A 19,140-nucleotide genomic window follows, 5' to 3' on the forward strand; every position below is an offset into this window, starting at 1 on the left:
CTCAGTTTAGGCGCAGTTTTGCAGCGACATAGTATGATACAGATGAGAGGCAAAACTCATCGTCCTGCACAAAAGTTAATGCTAATGATAATCTTATGGTGGGTACGAGCGCGTTAACGCAACACTGCCCTGGTTCGGGCGCTGCGCCTGCCTCAGGTAGAATCCGCCTCGAGGACTGCCGGCGGGGCTTCGTGAGCCGGCCAGACTGGATGTGTGTCTTGGGCAGTTTCCTACATTCATCATGGTAAATTTCCGGCTGATGTCCACGTTCCGCCTCAGACATAAGTTACGCAAGCATTTAGAAAACGCCCTCACACGTAAGCTTGCGATTTACTCTCACAGGTGCTGACAGATGAGGTGGGGTAAATAGATTCCATACCGAGGGTGTGGTGGCATCAGGAAGGGCATTCGGCCATCACCTGTCATCAAGGACAGATGAAGGGCAAAATGCATTTTTGTACTTAAACATATAACAATATATTGCAGCTAAAATAGTAAAAACTGAGACTATTATGTACAACATATTGCTTAATATTCAGTGTAATTTTTGTTTGAAATTGCGCATCGAACATACATTTTATAAAAATCTGAATTTTTAACTACCATTGCTTCTGCACTGAAGCGCCAAAAAAAGCTGGTGTAGGCATGCGTATTCGAATACACAGATATGCAAACAAACAAAATACGGCGCTGCAGTCGGCAACACCTATGTAATACATGAAGTGTCTGGCGCAGTTGTTAGATCGGTTACTGCTGGTACAATGGCATGTTGTCAAGAGTTAAGTGAGTCTGAACGTAGTGTTATAGTCAGCGCACGAGCGATGGGTCACAGGATCTCCGAGGTAACGATGAAGTGGGGATTTTCCCGTACAACCATTTCACGAGTATACCGTGAATATCAGGAATCCCGTAAAACATCAGATCTCCGACATCGCTGCAGCTGGAAAAAGATCCTGCAGAAACAGGACTAACGACGACTGAAGCGATTCGTTCAACGTGACAGAAGTGCAACCCTTCCTCAAATGCTGCTGATTTCAGTGCTGGGACACCAACAAGTGTCAGTGCGCGAACCATTCAACAAAACATCATCGATATGGGTTCTCGTGTACCCCTTATGACTGCACGACACAAAGCTTTACGCCTGGTTCCGTCAGCACTGACATTGCACTTTTAATGCCTGGAAAAATGTTATCTGGTCGGACAAGTCTCGTTTCAAATTGTATCGAGCAGATGAACGTGTACGGGTAACGAGACAACCTCATGAATCCGTGGAACCTGCATGTGAGCAGGGGACTGTTCAAGTTGATAGAGGCTCTGTAATGGTGTGTGCAGTTGGAGAGATATGGGGCTCCTGATACGTGTAGGTACGACTCTGACGGATGACACGTACGTAACCATACCTGCATCCATTCATCTCCATTTCGCATTCCGACGGGCTTCGGCAATTCCAGTAGAACAATGCGACACCCCCATGCCTCCAGAATTGCTACAGAGTAGCTCCAGGAATACTCTTCTGAGTTTAAACACTTCCGCTGGCTTCCAAACTCCCCAGACTTGTACATTATTGAGCATATCTGGGATGCCTTCCAACATCTCGCCCACCTCTTACTCTTACGGATTTATGGACAGCCCTGCAGGATTCATGGTGTCAGTTCCCTCCAGCTCTACTTCAGACTTTAGTCGATACTACGTCGTGTTCCGGCACTCCTGCGTGCTTAGGGGGGCCCTACATGATATTAGGCAGGTGTACCAGTTTCTTTGGCTCTTCAGTCTACAATGTACCTTTTCTCGTAAACTAATCAAGCAATGAAACTGGAATTTTACGGTTTATATCTGCATAAGACTCTAATGAAATGCGTGTAACAGATTTTTGTCTAAGGTCATAGTTCCTTTGAAACTAATTTTCAGTTTTCTGTTATCCGGGATTGGTCTATTTTTCTCAAATTTTAAAGAGAGCTTTTCTCAGAGAAATGATAAGGGAAAAATGCTGCTCAGAGTTATCAGGTTAGTAGTTATTCAGAACTATGCCAAATTTCAGGATGTTAGTTTTTGTAGTTCCTGAGAAAAGGTACATTATATCTCAAGAAAGTTAGAAAGGAACGGCAATTCGCATTCAAAGTTTTTATTTCAATTTATGACTTCTAGTCACTAATGTTGTCCATTTCCATAATCTTTATTCTTTTCCTTGTCTTCGAGGAGCAATTTTTTACCCTTTCACCTTTGCCAAGCCAACGTTTGCTTTTTTCTTCTGCTGCTTGAGCTTTGTCCATCTGCGCTTCATCGATGCTTCTGAGTATCTTCAGTGTGAATGCACCTGGATGGAAGCCTTGTCTCCTCAGGCACTTAATCCTGCCTGAATTTCCACTATTGAACACTAGACAGGTACCACATGCAACTAACTCCACAACAATTGAGGACACAAATACTGTTTCTGGACAACACATCCGTATAAGGTGATTGTAGCTCTCATTTGTATTTTGTGTTTTCGGATGTACATATATTTTTCCAGCAGTTCAGGACTGACTAGGAACCTGAATGTTTGTTTTATAACATCTAAAACTGCAAGTGGGAAACCATTTTTGCCATTTTTGTGGGCGTATTGTTTTCCACTGGCTTTTATCTGAAGATATTTGCACCACGATATGTCACGAAGGGAGTGTTGAGGATTACCATTTGTGAAAAGTTTATGAACAATGTTGCCCACACGGCTTGCTGCATTGTTGTCACGCTATGTATGTTATTCCTAATAGCTTTACCATAATATACTTTTAAAGTGTGAATTTCCTTATCTGTCACTCTATTAACACCTCAAAGCGGCTTTCCTTCTTCTAAAAACTGCGTTATAACCAAAGGAACAAGCAAAGATAATCTTTCTCACAGCCTTCTAGACTCATGTGCTGTTCGTTTCGATTGTGTGAACTAAAAATTGACACGCAAAGAATTTCTAGCGTAGAGAAGGTGTGGATCATAGCATAGAATGAGAGAGCGTGGCAGGAGCAGACGCCCAAACAAACTTTTGTAAAACATTTCTAGCCGTAATTCTATAATGAAACTTTACGATGTTATTCGTAAAGAATCAGTCTAATAAGTTACACAATAAACAATTCCTAATTTTTTCGTAATTTTGCCCCACATCTGCCCTTAGTATAACAATTGTAAAAGGGAAGGAAGAGGAAAAGGAATAAGAAGAAAAAGAAGAAGAATCTCATTACATGCGTGCATGCGACAAACTAATGGAAAGGGCGTTTAGTAAATGTCCGCTGCAGTTGGTCGTGAGGGCAAGTCAGCAGTGGTTTACCTGGTCCATGCGAAGTAAGAAACTAAACTGCTCTCTCTCGAAACTGAAGAGGCAGGTATCAAGGACACGCGTTTTCTAAACAGTAACACGTGTGAGCCTTCAGAATGTGTTTCTCAAGTGTAGCGTACAAAAACGACAGCAGAAGGAGATTCTGGCGAGAACTGGTGACTGAATTATGACGGCATATTTCTCAGAATATCACAAACCGAATAGTGGAGTAAAAGCTGCCGAAAAGTGTCGAATGTTGAGGATTTATTTAGAAAACGCACAGAATGACGATCGACGGGGACGACACTTCATACGTTGTAGTCCCATGTCTAACTTTCTCCTCATACAATAATATTTATTTATTGTTATGCAATTGTTTGTCGTATTCTCATGGTAAAAACAAAAATAACAAACAACGCTATTAGTCCTCAAGGCATCGTACGATAACTATAACTGCCCCGAGACAGGCGTCACTCATAAAATATTAAGTAGAAACTGACTGATCTCATACTTGCCTGTACTGGAATCACTAGGTGACAGTCTATTACAACTGATCAGAAATTTAGCTTATGCATCACGTATAAGCTTTCTAGTCTGCGTCGCTCTTAAGAAAATTCACAATTCGGTAGATAATATTCAAATTACTGTGGACAAGAGGTAAATATATGGCAGACAAAAAGAATATACCAATTTAGACACAATGAGGAAGAAGATTGTAGAATTAGATGCTGGCTCTATTTGCACAGTCGCCATGTTCATTCAGGCTGATAGACAAGAAGCCACAAAATCATGAACTGCTTGTATCTCGGCTAACGACCCGTCGAGTGCTAATTTTGAGTGATTCCTTCCTTTAGTTGGAATCGTGTTTGCTCAGTATGTCTCTTCACGTCGTAGCTCACAAGTAACATATATACAAAGAGGAGATACGTCACTGAAAAAAAAGTTATCACGTTATCATTTTCATCATATGTTTGTCACCGAAATGTGAAAAACATGGAACAGTGAGATGTCGACATTGTTTTGTCATTGTCAGAGTTTCTTGGATTCACAATGCCCTACAACATGAACAAAGATTAGATTTTTAAAATTAGGTCAATGACTAACTGTAACACTACATTTTGCCATTTATAAGTATTCTTGAATTAGAGAACTCAAAAAATCTCACGTCATATCTGGTGGAGTGCTGCCTAACATTGTAAACCTTCATTATTCATAAGGTTGATAACGTGACGTTCTCCCATTTAGAAGTGGGGGTTGTTCACTACACAAGCGTCTAAACTTCGACACGTGCAGGCCTGAACACAAAATACGCGAGTAACGCAGAGAGCCAAATACTGTGTGTGTCAGAAATTTTAGGAGGCGACATGAAAGTGATACAGCGTCTCTTTTACTCTTCACGCCCTGCGTACAAAAATGGCAGTGACATAATTTCTACTTTAATTAACATAAAATGTTAATAATAATGTCTAACATACTCTGTCACTGCTTTTCTGTATTTAGAGAAATTTTTATTACTTTGTTTTAGTCCTATAGAATGTCCAACAAACGTATATTGAAACAATTTGTATCAGGAAAGCGTTGTAGCTAAAAGAAGCTGTCCAGACAACACCGTCTTGAAGAAAGCTGCGGCTGCGTTAGCGGTATATACTTCTACTCCTCACAGTCGGCATGTTACGGAAGGATGAGCATTTCCAACAGTATCTGACACTGTGCTCTATAGTGAGTCGCAGGGGCGCGATAGCAAACAGCGCTCAGTGTTGGCGCCAGGTTCGTCCTTAAATGTTCGTGGATGCGAGAGATTTACTTGCGAAGGTAATTTTTGCCTGTAGACGTTTTCCTCCAAGAGTTGTGTTTTTACTCTTAGGAAGGACACAATGGCATGCTTCGGCAGGTTTGGCAACGATTCAGACTTTTTGTAGGGTGTTCAAGTGAGTCTGTAGCACGGTCACCGGTAGTGTTGAGGACGGCGTTATTCAAACAATTTGTATTAGCTGCAAGGAACTGGTCCCACAAGACGTCTGAATTATTGGCGAGCTCCGAAAGACGTGCCCGTACTTCTTATCTAAGACGAGAAAAGACAATTCATGATTCGCAGCGAAGAAATAAAATCTAACAAAATGTGTCTGAAAGCGTCATCGCAAAATAGGCAGGGTAAGTAATAGAACCAAATGTGGGAAACCTGAAATATTTTGAGCGGAATAAATCAATGACCGTAATGTAGCTATAATGTGTCGAATAGAAGTGTGATTTGAGTATTTTACATTGCATCAAAGTTATCAATCATTGGGCCTATAAAAAAATAAGTAACAGCTATAGTATTCCTCAGAGGTATTTCACGGCAGAATACGCAACGCTGTGTACATAAAGGAGAGTATTTTCGAGAAAAGGCTTACCGTAGTTCCTATTAAGTAAAGTAGAAATTACGTCACAACGCATAGCGCGCACAGAACGTACTGTGTTCGGACAGACGCCGTATTATTTACATGTCACCAGGAAATTGCCTACACCCCACTGTCGAGGCTCGGCGCCGAGTTTCGGTCAGCTGGACGCATGCACGTCGTCAGCAGCGGCCACTCACTTAAGGCACGGCGCGGTGTGGACGCGCTGGCCGGCGCACATGCAGCGCTCCCTCGCAGCCACACAGCGGCAGCGGCGCTGCTCCAGTAGTGTCTTCGGCACTGTGCACTGCGCACGCGACCGGTCGCAGCGGCGGTCGGCCAGCGACTGAGCCGAGCCGGGCCTTGCGCAACGCGCGGCTGCCGGTGGCGCCTGTGGCCGGCGCTGGCGCCACCCTCCCCTCCCCCACTTCCCCACTCCTCCACGGCTCCTCCCCCACCCTGCTGCCCCCGCCGCGTCCACACCACGCACCTCGCACCTGCTACTCGGCCGCCGCTGCCGCTGCCGACCTCATCTCAACCATTCCCTGCTGGGACGCCGGCGAGCACTTTGTACGTACGTTCTTCGTCAGACATTGTAACACACCTTTACCCCAGATAGTAGTATTATTATTGTCGTATAACATCATATAAGAGAGAAATACTTACTGACTATACTCTCTACATCATAAAAATAAACCTGAGGCAAAAAAAAGTCGTCGGCTATATCCCCCCCCCCCCCCTCACTCTCTCACACTCATACACACACGGTATAAACATGATAAATAGAAGTTAGTTTGCCGGCCACGGTGGACGAGCGGTTCTAGGCGCTTCAGTCCGGAACCGCGCAACTGCTACGGTCGGCCGGCCGGAATGCCCTTGCGCTTCTAGGCGCTGCAGTCTGGAGCCGGATAACCGCTACGGTCGCAGGTTCGAATCGTGCCTCGGGCATGGATTTGTGTGATGTCCTTAGGTTAGTTAGGTTTAAGTAGTTCTAAGTTCTAGGGGACTGATGACCTCAGATGTTAAGTCCGGTAGTGCTCAGAGCCATTTTAGCCAGAAGTTAGTCTCGAACATACACTTCGTTAGGTTTGCAACAATATAGGTAAACATACCAAACAAGATGAAACACGTAATGGAGTCGCAATATTTACGTTGTGAAGTACATTGTACGACAAAATAGTTGTATCGAGTGGCAAAAGAACAATAGTTCACCACAAAAAAAGAGTGAGAAACATGGTGAACAGTGTGTGGAAGGCGAGAACACAAAGATGTGATTATATGGCAGTGATGAAAGTGGTAGTGATACATGCAGACCAAATGTGAGGAAACGCAGATCAGCAAATCGTAAGTAATTAGTTTTTTTTTTTTACAGAAAACACGCGAATTGAACTGTTTAATAATATAAAACTGACAAAACTGTATCGTTATAGATCCCACTAATGATGCCTTTCAACAGGAGAAGGCGAAACGCGTATGGGACAAGTACAGTAACTAGCAGCAGGAAAAGGAAGTTTTATTTACAAAACAAGTATTTATATACTTGCTGCGGAGGATGGCCAGACAAACAAACTTATAACGCGACGTGTTCTTGCGCGTTTGTTTGAATCTCATTGGTTTTCGTTTCACGTCGAGTGGAAGGCTAGCTGTGTCAATTACAGTCAAGTTCCATCGCAATGATACGTTTTATGCTGAGTTACAGACAAACAGACCGAACGATAATGCGGGACAACAGCTTTACGGCGCATTAAACTTGGACAGCACTGGCTAACCAGCTGGTCCAACTAACCCGCGATGATACGAGCAGATGCAGTTCAGAAGTAAAAAGAGACGAGCAAAGAAACAATATATCTTCCAATGACATTTAATTTTTAAAGGTTATTGTGGTGCGCGTACTGTAAGACCTTCAGTACACACACCATCAGATTATTTGACTTGTCGCTCTAACGAAATAGGCGAGTGTCAGCAATATGTCTCGTGGTCTTATCGTGGCGTGTTTATCTTCTGCCGTTAGGTGAGACAATAGAAATGCCACTTGCACGCTTAGAGTAGCAGATTGACGATGACCAACTTTAAACAGAACTTGATTAATTTTCACACACATTTATTAAAATAATAAAAAGCATAGACATTACATAACTTAATTCTGGATGCTGTGTACAATTGACAATCTGAAGTTACTTTGGTCTTGGTACGTTAATCTTATTCTCACATATCTCTGATACTTGACAAAGTGTATATTCATTTATCTTCATGGCTATGTACAGGAATATGATAATCTTATTAGGTGCAGACTAATGCAGACTGGTGCAGACAAATGCAGTCTGAGTAATCGGAGGTCTGTACACTGGTTATAATAACTCGCGCGTTCAGGTATCACTGCGCGAGTGTGATCCGCGAGGAGAAAAGGTTCTACGTTAGCAGCAATCTCATTGGCCGCGTTACATATTAATACGCGGATCGGCGAAGCAGAATTTGGTCCGTCTCTAAGGCAGCGCCATCTCGTAGTGCGGGGACGGACGAGCGCTGCGCCTGCGCTGTTGTGCTTAGCGGGGCGCGCTCTATTGGGAAAGTTGTGTACGCGCTGACTACGCGGAACTCTGTACACAACAGGTATGAAATAGAATACGGCATAGCTCCAGCACGACTGCACTCTTCTTAGGTTACCATACGTTCTCACCTAACAAGAGTGATGAAACTTCCTAAATAAACACAAAGTAATTTTTCTGAGCGTGCTATGTGTGATGTAAAAGCATACTGTAAGCATCTCATCGATGCTGTGTCGTTCGAGCAAGACACAGCCAGTGCCAAAGCACCGCAGGCCCAAAGATGCGACTCGGTGTCAGTGCAATAGAGACCCGCCACTTGCTCGAGTTCCACCAACGCCACAGGCGACGCTGAGGGTGAAGATACCGACTTCGCCTTGGCCAAATGCCGGCCGAGTACAGTCCACCAATGACCGGACGACAACGAACAGAAACCTCCCCGGAAGATAGAAGAGCAGCTCTCGCCCACTTGGTTATAGATCATCGTCCAGGGCTGACTTAGACAAGGAACGTCGTTTAGGGAACTCTTAGAATTGAAGAGACAGTTGCTGCAAATGCATTTGGTGTGTACTGTGAAGTTTAACTGCGATTGTCTGCACTCAGGCATAGAGGGCCTTCTTTGTGTTACTCGTACATTACATGCAGTGTTGCAGACGTCATACAGTATTTCAACTAGTCACAAATATAAGTAAATCTTTTGCTCCTGTGCGTGTATTTGTTACTAATTTGTTGGAGTGTTGTAGAACCTACGTTCTCCAAACCTGTTACCTGACCGTCGAGCGTAGCTGTAAATTGTCTTAGCGGAGTACTGCACCAGAAGCCTTTTGACGAACTCGCAAACTCGGCCTACCGTAAAAACCGCGTCAACTCAGCCTCCACAGCAGTATCGACGAGGCCTTTACGAAACTGGAGACGAGGGTTTACAAAACCCGTTCTGTTCAATACTGAAGCCACTGAAGGTATTAATTACTGTCAGTCTAGTCTGGTAATCTCTTAACTCCTTCCTTACCCGAATCCGAGAAATACGTTTCAGTTCCGGAGCTGTCATCTGCTACAATGACAACGAGTCAATCAACCAGAGAATCGACGAAGCCAACCATCCGCCGCATTTTCTCCTTTGATGACGTACCGTTCTATATCTCGCCAGCGTTCGGCAGTGACTCGTGGAAAAGCTGTGTGCATTAGTTCCAAAACATTTGGCAGCTAATCAGTCTTGTTATTTCTCGGGCCAAATCCCTTCACTTGTCTCCAGATCAACTCTGCTGGGTTCGTACTGTAATGGTACAGTGGCAAACGTAAAAATGCAGCGCTCGTATCGTGTGCTCGACGTTGGGAAAATGATTGCTTTTCATGTTTCTACGACACTTCTCTACATCTGTGGTATAAAACAATGGACATCGTCCAAATAAAGAGTATTTGATTTTACATTTTTACCCTAAAAATTAATTGTTATGTTTTCCTAATTTAAGCAACCTTTCTACAATCTTTCATAAAATATTGATAATTAAAAATTTATGTTTCAAATGAAAACAGGAATTTCGCGTGAATTATCTAATTAGAAACAAGAAGACGTGCATTATTCATTAAAAATGAAGATGATTTTTACAATTACGAGATATAGGTATTTCAAATTGAAAGAAAAAAAGAAAATCTGATAGAGGAGAGACTTCAACCAGCGATCGTTGAATCGCACCGGGTTCTCAATTTAGTAAGCTAACGTTTCCGCTATGCATCCAAAGCGTTCTTGTACGTCAACTGTATTAAACACAGGATGTCAAATGAAACAGCTATCAGCCGTCTAGTTTCCAAACTTGTTTTATGTGGCTACCAGTTTCAGCGTTTTACTACGCCATCTTCTGGGCCCCGACTAACGTGTAGGAAGATTCTATCTCGGTTCTGATCAAAACAGGCGCCAGCAGTGCTGGTATTAATAGCTTTTCGCTATAGCGATCACTTCAACAGTCATCTGCCGACTCAGTCCCTCGGAAAATTTCAAAGCTGTTTTTTTTTCTGGAAATTTATAAAAAACATTAAGAACAACCTATTTCTCGGCACTTTTTAACCGTGTTCCACACGCGTGTTTCACTGCGGGACAGGAAGCAGCCTCAGCAATTTTCGTATTGCGTATTAATAGCGCCTCAATCAGAGCACAACAGTACAGAGACTGTGACTGTACATTATTTTTGAAATAAAAACTACATAGCTAAAGTGTGATAAAGGAAAACAGTTGATGGCTGTTAACGCATTAGAATATCTTAAAGTTTCACTTAACGTAAGTTAATAATAATATATGTGATACATAAGTATGACCTACTTCCAACAGCATAGCAGCACCAGTGTACGTGTGCTACGGCTTCTGACCAATTACAGCGTTTGTGTTTGTTTACATCATGTTTACTCTTATGATGAACAGAGTATAGTAGCGCGCTACGCTGGAATACGGGTTCGAATCATTACTAGAGATAAGAAATAAACTCTGTATACAAGCTTTAACCCGTACGTATGTATCCCATGGTAGGTTATCAGGGAGCCGACTGGAATGTTTTGTATGTTGCTGTTATGTATCAATGTCTAGTTGCTAAAGGGAAGTCTAGTATGGTTACAATTACAGACTGCTCCTGCAGATTGTGCTGTCCTCAAGTCTCATTGTTCACCCTCGTCTCCGTATTGTCGCATTGCATTATAAAAAAGTTTACTTTTTTAAATTCCAGTCTTTGATCACAATATAAAGTCCATCGGCGATGACCGGTTTCAGTCAGTAATGACCATCTTCAGATCTTGTGGTGTCTTCTTCTCAACAGTGGCAGCGATCCACATTATCCATTACAAAATTTGGCAGGTTTGGAGCTTATATATGAACTCTCAATGTGTGTCGGCGAACGATTTTGTATTCAAATAAATACTAGCTTTTATCATATTTGTGACTCTAAATACTACAGGATCTTCAGTTGTATGTCTGGCCAGTAATACGTCTCTTGCAGATTGCGGGGTTCTGCAATCTGCAAGACACTAATTGCTGGCTAGACATCCAAACCGGGCCTTCCAACTTTGCGAGTGTGTGGGGGTTCTTTACATATATCTTACCTTTTAACTTTTTCTAAAGATATCTGGAGAACATGGAGACCAGTCATTTATGTTATCATGGAAAACACTTCATACTAATCGTAGAGGCACTGGCAGTGTATGGTGTTGTATGGACATGCATGAAATAAGCGCAGGTCTTTTTCCTTAGATATTAGTTCTCTAAGAAAAGATACAGAATTGTTCACATACCTATCAGAAATTATTGTTTCATGACAGATTCTTGGTGCAATAATTCGTCTTCCGCTAGACATCATACTCCGGTTTTCGCATGATGCACTTGTTGATTGAACTAATGAGGATTTTCGGAACCCCAACGTCGACTGTTATGAGGATTTACGCACACTGACTAATACAGTCATGCTTCACCAGAAAAAGAGCATTTTAGGTTCGACATCCTCATCACACACAGGCTGTAACAGCCAGCTGTAGTAATGACATCGAGAAATGTATCTGAGTTAGTTCAGTCGATGCGCTACTGTTATTTTGTGTAACTGAAGTTTGAGTTTGTGCATGGCTCTGTGAATATGAGGGTTGGAACTTCAATAGTGGCAACTTTTTATTTACAGCTCGTACAAAACACATGCGTGTTTCAAAGTTTTACTGACCCTCAAAGTAGTCACCAGCATTGTGTATAACCCGTTGCGGATGATGTGGAAGTCGTAGGATACTCTTAGATGTGCCAGTTGTGTTGTCAGTTCGAGCGGCGTGGTCTATTGCCCGACGAATTTGTAGCAGTTCTGAAGCGAATGCCGTGAAGTGTTTGCTTCAGTTTAGAAATCGAATTGAACTCACGAGGGCTTAAGTCAGGAGAATGCAGTAGGTGGTATAGCACATAGCAGCCCCATCAGTCACACAAATCAGTAACAGCTTGAACGCTTGAACATTGTCCTGCAAAATGATGGTCAGGCCCTGCAGAAAGTATCATCACTTCCGTTTCTAAGCTGGTCACAGGATGTGTTCCAAAAATGAACAGCATAGAGACAGACGTGATGATCCCATAAAATGACAAGTTTAGCTTCCTGGGTGCCTTTTTATTACGCAGATCGAACGCTACAGCCTCTGGTTGTTTACCTGGGTTTGCTTCAGATGGCTCTGAGCACTATGGGACTTAACATGTGAGGTAATCAGCCCCCTAGAACTTAGAACTATTTAAACCTAACAAACCTAAGGACATCACACGCATCCATGGCCGAGGCAGGATTCGAACTTGTGACCGTAGCAGTCTCGCGGTTCCGGACTGAAGCGCCTAGAACTTCTCGGTCACAGCAGCCGGCCCCTGGGTTTGGCTGGAGGCTCTATTTGTGAAAGTACTCATTCACTATGGCGAGAGTGTACTCAATGTGTAACAACTTTGGTCTGACCTATTAGTACCACGTCTTCTGCATACTGGATTTTCTTCTACTTAATAGTCAGCGTGTCGAGCGCATACAAATGATAGGCGATGGGAGCTTTTACTGAACCTTGAGGCAGACAGTTGATCAGGGTTTCCACGTGATGGCTGCATCACTCAAAAAACCTGAAGAACTGGACCAGACACAATGACGAAGAGTAAACTTGATATCTCCTGACATGGAGTTACATCAGCAAACTTTGAGCATATGGCCATCTCTCCACACTGTACAGCCACGCTTCCGCCCGCCCTGAGAGAACTGCAGCTGATTTGACGCCTCTCAGAAGTCCCAATCCAACTGGAGTTTTAAATGTAGTGTTTCTATCACTTTGTCTTCGAAGCTTACGTAACGTTGCCTGAAGTCCCACTTGTGGAAATAGCAAGGATGAAGCCGAATGTGTTTACTCGAATCCGGAGAACTGGCGAGGCTCGTCATTTCGACTTTCCCTTGCAGAACAGCCAATACTTTTGAAAAGCGACCTCCTTCGCATTGACCCATAAGCAGGAGTCGAAAATTGTTAGGTTGCGAACTGTGGTGTCAGCTCTGGGACACATCTCCCTCCTGTCTACCGTGGGGATAAAATTTCAGCCTGATGCGTAACGTTTCCACATATCGCCGTGAGTGGGATAGAACGTCTCCTTGTTGCGGATAAAAGCCCTCGCCCTAGCCGGATCTCGGGTGGCACGGAAAGCCGACCTCTAAAGCATATCGATATACAGCGTCCCGACAGCACTGTTGTCAAAGGAGAGTGGCGCTGCGTCGGGCCTCCAGAGAGACAAACTACTGTCCGTATATTTTAGTCAACCTCGGAATATGAAGACCGCCGCCACACGAAAGCGCGAATTTGCAGGCGATCATTACGGGATATTAGGGACGGTTTGCAGCCCATTCCGTTTGGAATGATCCTCGTCAGTGGAGAGAAATTGCCGCGCAAGTGTCCCTCGCCCACGCTCCGTGAACCTCGCGTGAACGATGCTCTGGGTGGTCCTGATACCCATGCAAACTGCTGAGCCGAAGACCGGTTCCTATGTCTGTGTCCCTTGAGCAAAAACACAACAATAAAAACTGTGTTTCACTGTGTGTGCTGTAGTAGAAATTGGTGCCCATGTGCTGGTTCCATTGAAAACTGTTTGTCGTATGATAGCCGGTAGCCACATTGTAATTTATCTGCTCTGACCTCCATTCCCTATACAACTGTACCACGTTGCAGTTAATAAAGAATGCTAGACTCTGTTATCATAAGAATAAACCTGATGTAAACATTACGCCACGTATTCTTCCGCGTTTGCTTGAATTTCATTGGATTTCGCTTCACGTGGTGCAGGAGCCAAGCTGTGACCACTACAGGTCATGTAGGATCATAAGGATACGTGATATGCTGCCTTACACGGACAGACTGAGCGATAATGCGGGACAACAGCTTTAGCGGCTCATTAAACTTGGACAGCACTGGCCAACCAGGGGTGCAACTAACCTGCAATGATGTGAGCGTTTGCAGATGGTTCAAATGGCTCTGAACCTATGGGACTCAACATCTGAGGTCATCAGTCCCCTGGAACTACTTAAACCTAACTAGCCTAAGGACATCACACACATCTATGCCCGAGGCAGGATTCGAACCTGCGACCGTAGCGGTCTGAAGTCAGATATAGAGAACGCACACATGTAGCACTAGGAGTGGAAACACGGCAAGAAACGCATGCTTGAACATAAATACAGATGGTAGCCGAACCTGCAGCTTCCGATGTTGTATTTGACCACGAACGGCACTTTTGCAATGCCCTCGATATATTGCAAATGTCAGTCCCGGTCAGAACAATATTCTGAGTAGTGAGTGCATTCAACCAAGTGAATTATAACGGAGGCAAATTGTTGGTGGTCGCATGACGGGCACTTCCGTAAGCAATGGAACCGAGGTGTTTGCTTCTTCAAGAGGCAGCATATCGAAGACTTCACCGCATGTAGGGGAACAGGAAAACCATCATCAGATAATCTACGACGCGGGGCGAAATTGTGTGTTGGCGAGCGTTACAGATGGCTAAACAGGACGACAGCTTCAAATCGATACTTCAGAACTGAATGTAGCACTCGCAAACCCTGTCAACACCAAAACAACACCAAGGGTGCAGTGAATTGTATGGCGAGCACGAATTCCAAAACAACTCCTCAGTGATGCAAATGCCCGTAAATGGAAATCATGGTACCTGAGTCCTGCAATCTGTAGAGTAACGGACGAAAGCCATTCCTGTGGTGGGACTTGTTGTACGCTGTTTCCAACTTATCACGTCACAAGAGTGAAACGTGGCAGAGTTCAGTGATGATTTCACCATTGTAGTACTCCTTGGGCCCCACGGGTTCTCTGGCAGCTCGCGTTACTGTCAAGCACTGTGTGCCCGTTCCAACAGATGTTATAAGACGCCAGGGTCTGTTCACTCAGGTCACATCATCCTGGTGTGGTTTCGTGAGCACGAGTATGAACTGACGCGTCTCTCCTGGCCGCCATAGTCGACAGAGCTTTCTGGGCTACTTTGCGGTGAAGGGTGTGTGATTCATAACCACCTACTTCATCACTGAAATTACCGTGAAATCCAGACCTTTTGTAGCTACTTACAGGTGTTGATAAATATCAACGGAGACAGTTGAATATGTGTGCCCTGACTGGGCCTCGAACCTAGGATCTCCTGCTTACATGGCAGACGCGCTATCCGACTGAGCCATTTTTTTAAAAATCTCATTCTCTTCATTATTGTTCGTTCTATTTGTTCGGGGCGGACGTCCCATGACGTTTGTTCAAGTTCATGGTTGAGCCATTAACTTAGTTTTTTATTACAGAGGGCAGCTAACCCTCTGACCGAACACACTGAGCTACCCTGCCGGCGATCGAGCCATCGAGGACACAGAGTATAGTGCGACTGCAGGGACATATCCCTGGCACGCTCCCCGTGAGACCCACATTTCCAACTTATTGTCCACACACTACGTTTGTAGTAGTCCTGCCCACTATACTCATTACTCGCAGCAGTCAAATGTAGTGTCTGGACGATGAGTTGGAAATGTGGGCCAGACGGGGAGCGTGCCAGTGATACGTCCCTGCAGTCGCACTATCCTCTGTGTCCTCGATGGCTCAATCGCTGGTAGGGTAGTTCAGTGTGTTCGGTCAGAGGGTTAGCTGTCCTCTGTAATAAAAAACTGAGTTAATGGCTCAACCACAAGCTTGCACAAGTGTCATGGGACGTCCGCTCCGAACAAATAGAACGAACAATAATGAAAAAAGTGAGATGAAAAAAGGCTCACTCGGATAGACCGTCTGCCACGTAAGCAGGAAATCCCGAGCTCTAGGCCCGGTCGGGACATACATTTCGAACAGGCAGGGTCGGAGCACACATTTTCATCTGTCCTCGTTGATATTTATCAACGCCTGTAAGCAGCTACAAAAGGTTTGGATTTCACTGTAATTTCATTCTTGGTGAGCTGCAACATGTACATTCACATACATCATCAGTATCTGAACTTTCCACTGTATTCCATGGAGAATGGTATAAAATTCTCTTGGAAACCGTACAAGACTCCGTTTCGAGACGACTCAAAGCTGTTTTGTATGCTAACGCTTTTCTTGGTCGTGATAATGTGATGTGTTTTTAGTGTAACCACAGTTTCGTCCATCGCCCGTACCTTTGTAAGCTGTCTCTGTACACTACGCAAACGATCATCTCGTAATTTTCAACAGATTGCTCCTTTCTGTCTCTTTAGTTTTACCATGCTCTTATAACAAACCTGTGTAAATGGAAACTGCGTTCCTATGAAGCTAGCAATAAGCCAGTTCTGAGGAAGTCACCAGAAGCTACAGCCGAACAGTCTAAAAAAATGGCTCTAAGCACTATGGGACTTAACATCTGAGATCATCAGTCCCCTAGAACTTAGAACAACTTAAACCTAACTAACCTAAGGACGTCACACACATCCATGCCCGAGGCAGGTTTCGAACCTGCGACCGTAGCAGCAGCGGGATTCCCAACTGAAGTGCCTAGAACCGCTCGGCTACAGCGGCGGCCATCGAAGAGTCTGAATCGTATCAAACTACAGCAAGGAAGGAATATAACGATATGTGTACTAGCCAAGAAAGCCTTCGGACATCAGTTGCACACGCTACACTCTGGAAAATTTGGGAGATGAAATTTACGAAGGAGCTGTGTCCAAAGCGTGTTAACTTTTTTTCCCTTCTCTTTCTCCGTATATTACCCGCCGCAGGCTGACAAAGCCGTCGTGCTGGTTTCTCGTTACTGATCCCAGTACCTTCACCCGACCATGTTTGTCCGGCGGCGGCTACCATGTAACGTTCCATTAATGTACTGATTACTCGGGAGATCGATCTGATTGCAAAGCCTGGTCTCGACTTCCGCGTCCAATACCGTTTCCTCCGATGCCGGCGATCCTGTTTTCCCGAATCGGTGCCTATTAATTTCTGCCTCCGCCAACTGAAAGTTTGTCCTGGATAATTATTCCTAATGCCAAGTCGCACGCCAGAACGAACAAGAAATTATTTTGATTGCATACCATTATTTTCTTTTAAAGATAATGACGCATTAGGTTGCCTTGAAATTTCCAGAGCTGTAGCGAATTATTGCTTTTGAAATGCCTTATTATCTATAATTTTATCCGGGGGCAAAAATCGAGACGCGAGACTAAATGCACGAACCCGCACCGAACAAGACCCAGAGCGGAAGTCAACTGCGGGATGCCAATGTTTATACTGCAGTGTACGTGTGCCTCGTTTGCCTGACGTACAAATGATTGTTGAAATAATGAAGACAGCTGTGTTTCCAAACACTCTACCTTTGTGCGGTGATGCTAATAACACCAATAAACAAGGTACAGACTATGGTATAAAGTGTAACAGTTTTGCAATTCTTCATGCACATGTCAAATCTGAAATGCTCTATTACGTCAAATTTTGGAACTATTAAATCAAAAACATCCAGCAACTTAGGTCCCATAAATGTTTCCCTTTATTTAGACATCTGCTTTCGTCAGACTTTACTATCTCATCGGTCTTAAAATATCTTTTTTTCTTTATGAAACGTGTTCATTTTACGTTGGACCTCACACAAAGTTGTCATCTGGATAAAAATCAGCACATTATAAATTATGAAACGTATGTCATAACTAAAACATAAAGCATCTTTCGCAAATGATGATGTATATATACCTCGCAGATGCTTATTACATCTCAAAAACAATGTTTAAAATTCGACCAGCTTATGTAAATAGATGTGGTGCTGTGTATTGCGGTTTTGTGATGTAATAAGCATCTATGATATATATATATATATATACTTACAGGGTGTTTAAAAAATGACCGGTATATTTGAAACGGCAATAAAAACTAAACGAGCAGCGATATAAATACACCGTTTGTTGCAATATGCTTGGGATAATAGTACATTTTCAGGCGGACAAACTTTCGAAATTACAGTAGTTACAATTTTCAACGACAGATGGCGCTGCAAGTGATGTGAAAGATATAGAAGACAACGCAGTCTGTGGGTGCGCCATTCTGTACGTCGTCTTTCTGCTGTAAGCGTGTGCTGTTCACAACGTGCAAGTGTGCTGTGGACGACATGGTTTATTCCTTAGAACAGAAGATTTTTCTGGTGTTGGAATTCCACCGCCTGGAAAACAGTGTTGTTGCAACAAGACGAAGTTTTCAACGGAGGTTTAATGTTACCAGAGGACCGAAAAGCGATACAATAAAGGATCTGTTTGAAAAATTTCAACGGATTGGGAACGTGACGGATGAACGTGCTGGAAAGGTAGGGCGACCGCGTACAGCAACCACAGAGGGCAACGCGCAGCTAGTGCAGCAGGTGATCCAACAGCGGCCTCGGGTTTCCGTTCGCCGTGTTGCAGCTGCGGTCCAAATGACGCCAACGTCCACGTATCGTCTCATGCGCCAGAGCTTACACCTCTATCCATACAAAATTCAAACGCGGCAACCCCTCAGCGCCGCTACCATTGCTGCACGAGAGACATTCGCTGACGATATAGTGCACAGGATTGATGCCGGCGATATGCATGTGGGCAGCATTTCGTTTACTGACGAAGCTTATTTTTACCTGGACGGCTTTGTCAATAAACAGAACTGGCGCATATGGCGAACCGAAAAGCCCCATGTTGCAGTCCCATCGTCCCTGCATTCTCAAAAAGTACTGGTCTGGGCCGCCATTTCTTCCAAAGGAATCATTGTCCCATTTTTAAGATCCGAAACGATTACTGCATCACGCTATCTGGACATTCTTCGTGAATTTGTGGCGGTACAAACTGCCTTAGACGACACTGCGAACACCTCGTGGTTTATGCAAGATGGTGCCCGGCCACATCGCACGGCCGACGTCTTAAATTTCCTGAATGAATATTTCGATGATCGTGTGATTGCTTTGGGCTATCCGAAACATACAGGA

General features: G+C 44.0%; 1 protein-coding gene across 1 annotated transcript in view; it reads right to left on the reverse strand.

The window, feature by feature from the left end:
• LOC126334532 (heparan sulfate glucosamine 3-O-sulfotransferase 1) overlaps window positions 1-6,008 on the reverse strand; it is a 324,346-nt gene extending 318,338 nt beyond the window's left edge. Inside the window, exon 1 of the mRNA XM_049996889.1 lies at window positions 5,865-6,008. Within this exon, the coding sequence (XP_049852846.1) occupies window positions 5,865-5,905 (41 nt within the window). The 5' untranslated portion in view covers window positions 5,906-6,008. The remainder of the gene's footprint in view (window positions 1-5,864) is intronic.
• Between the last annotated feature and the right edge of the window lie 13,132 nt (window positions 6,009-19,140).

Source organism: Schistocerca gregaria, chromosome 1, assembly GCF_023897955.1.
Source record: "Schistocerca gregaria isolate iqSchGreg1 chromosome 1, iqSchGreg1.2, whole genome shotgun sequence".
NCBI classification, from domain to species: Eukaryota; Metazoa; Arthropoda; class Insecta; order Orthoptera; family Acrididae; genus Schistocerca; species Schistocerca gregaria.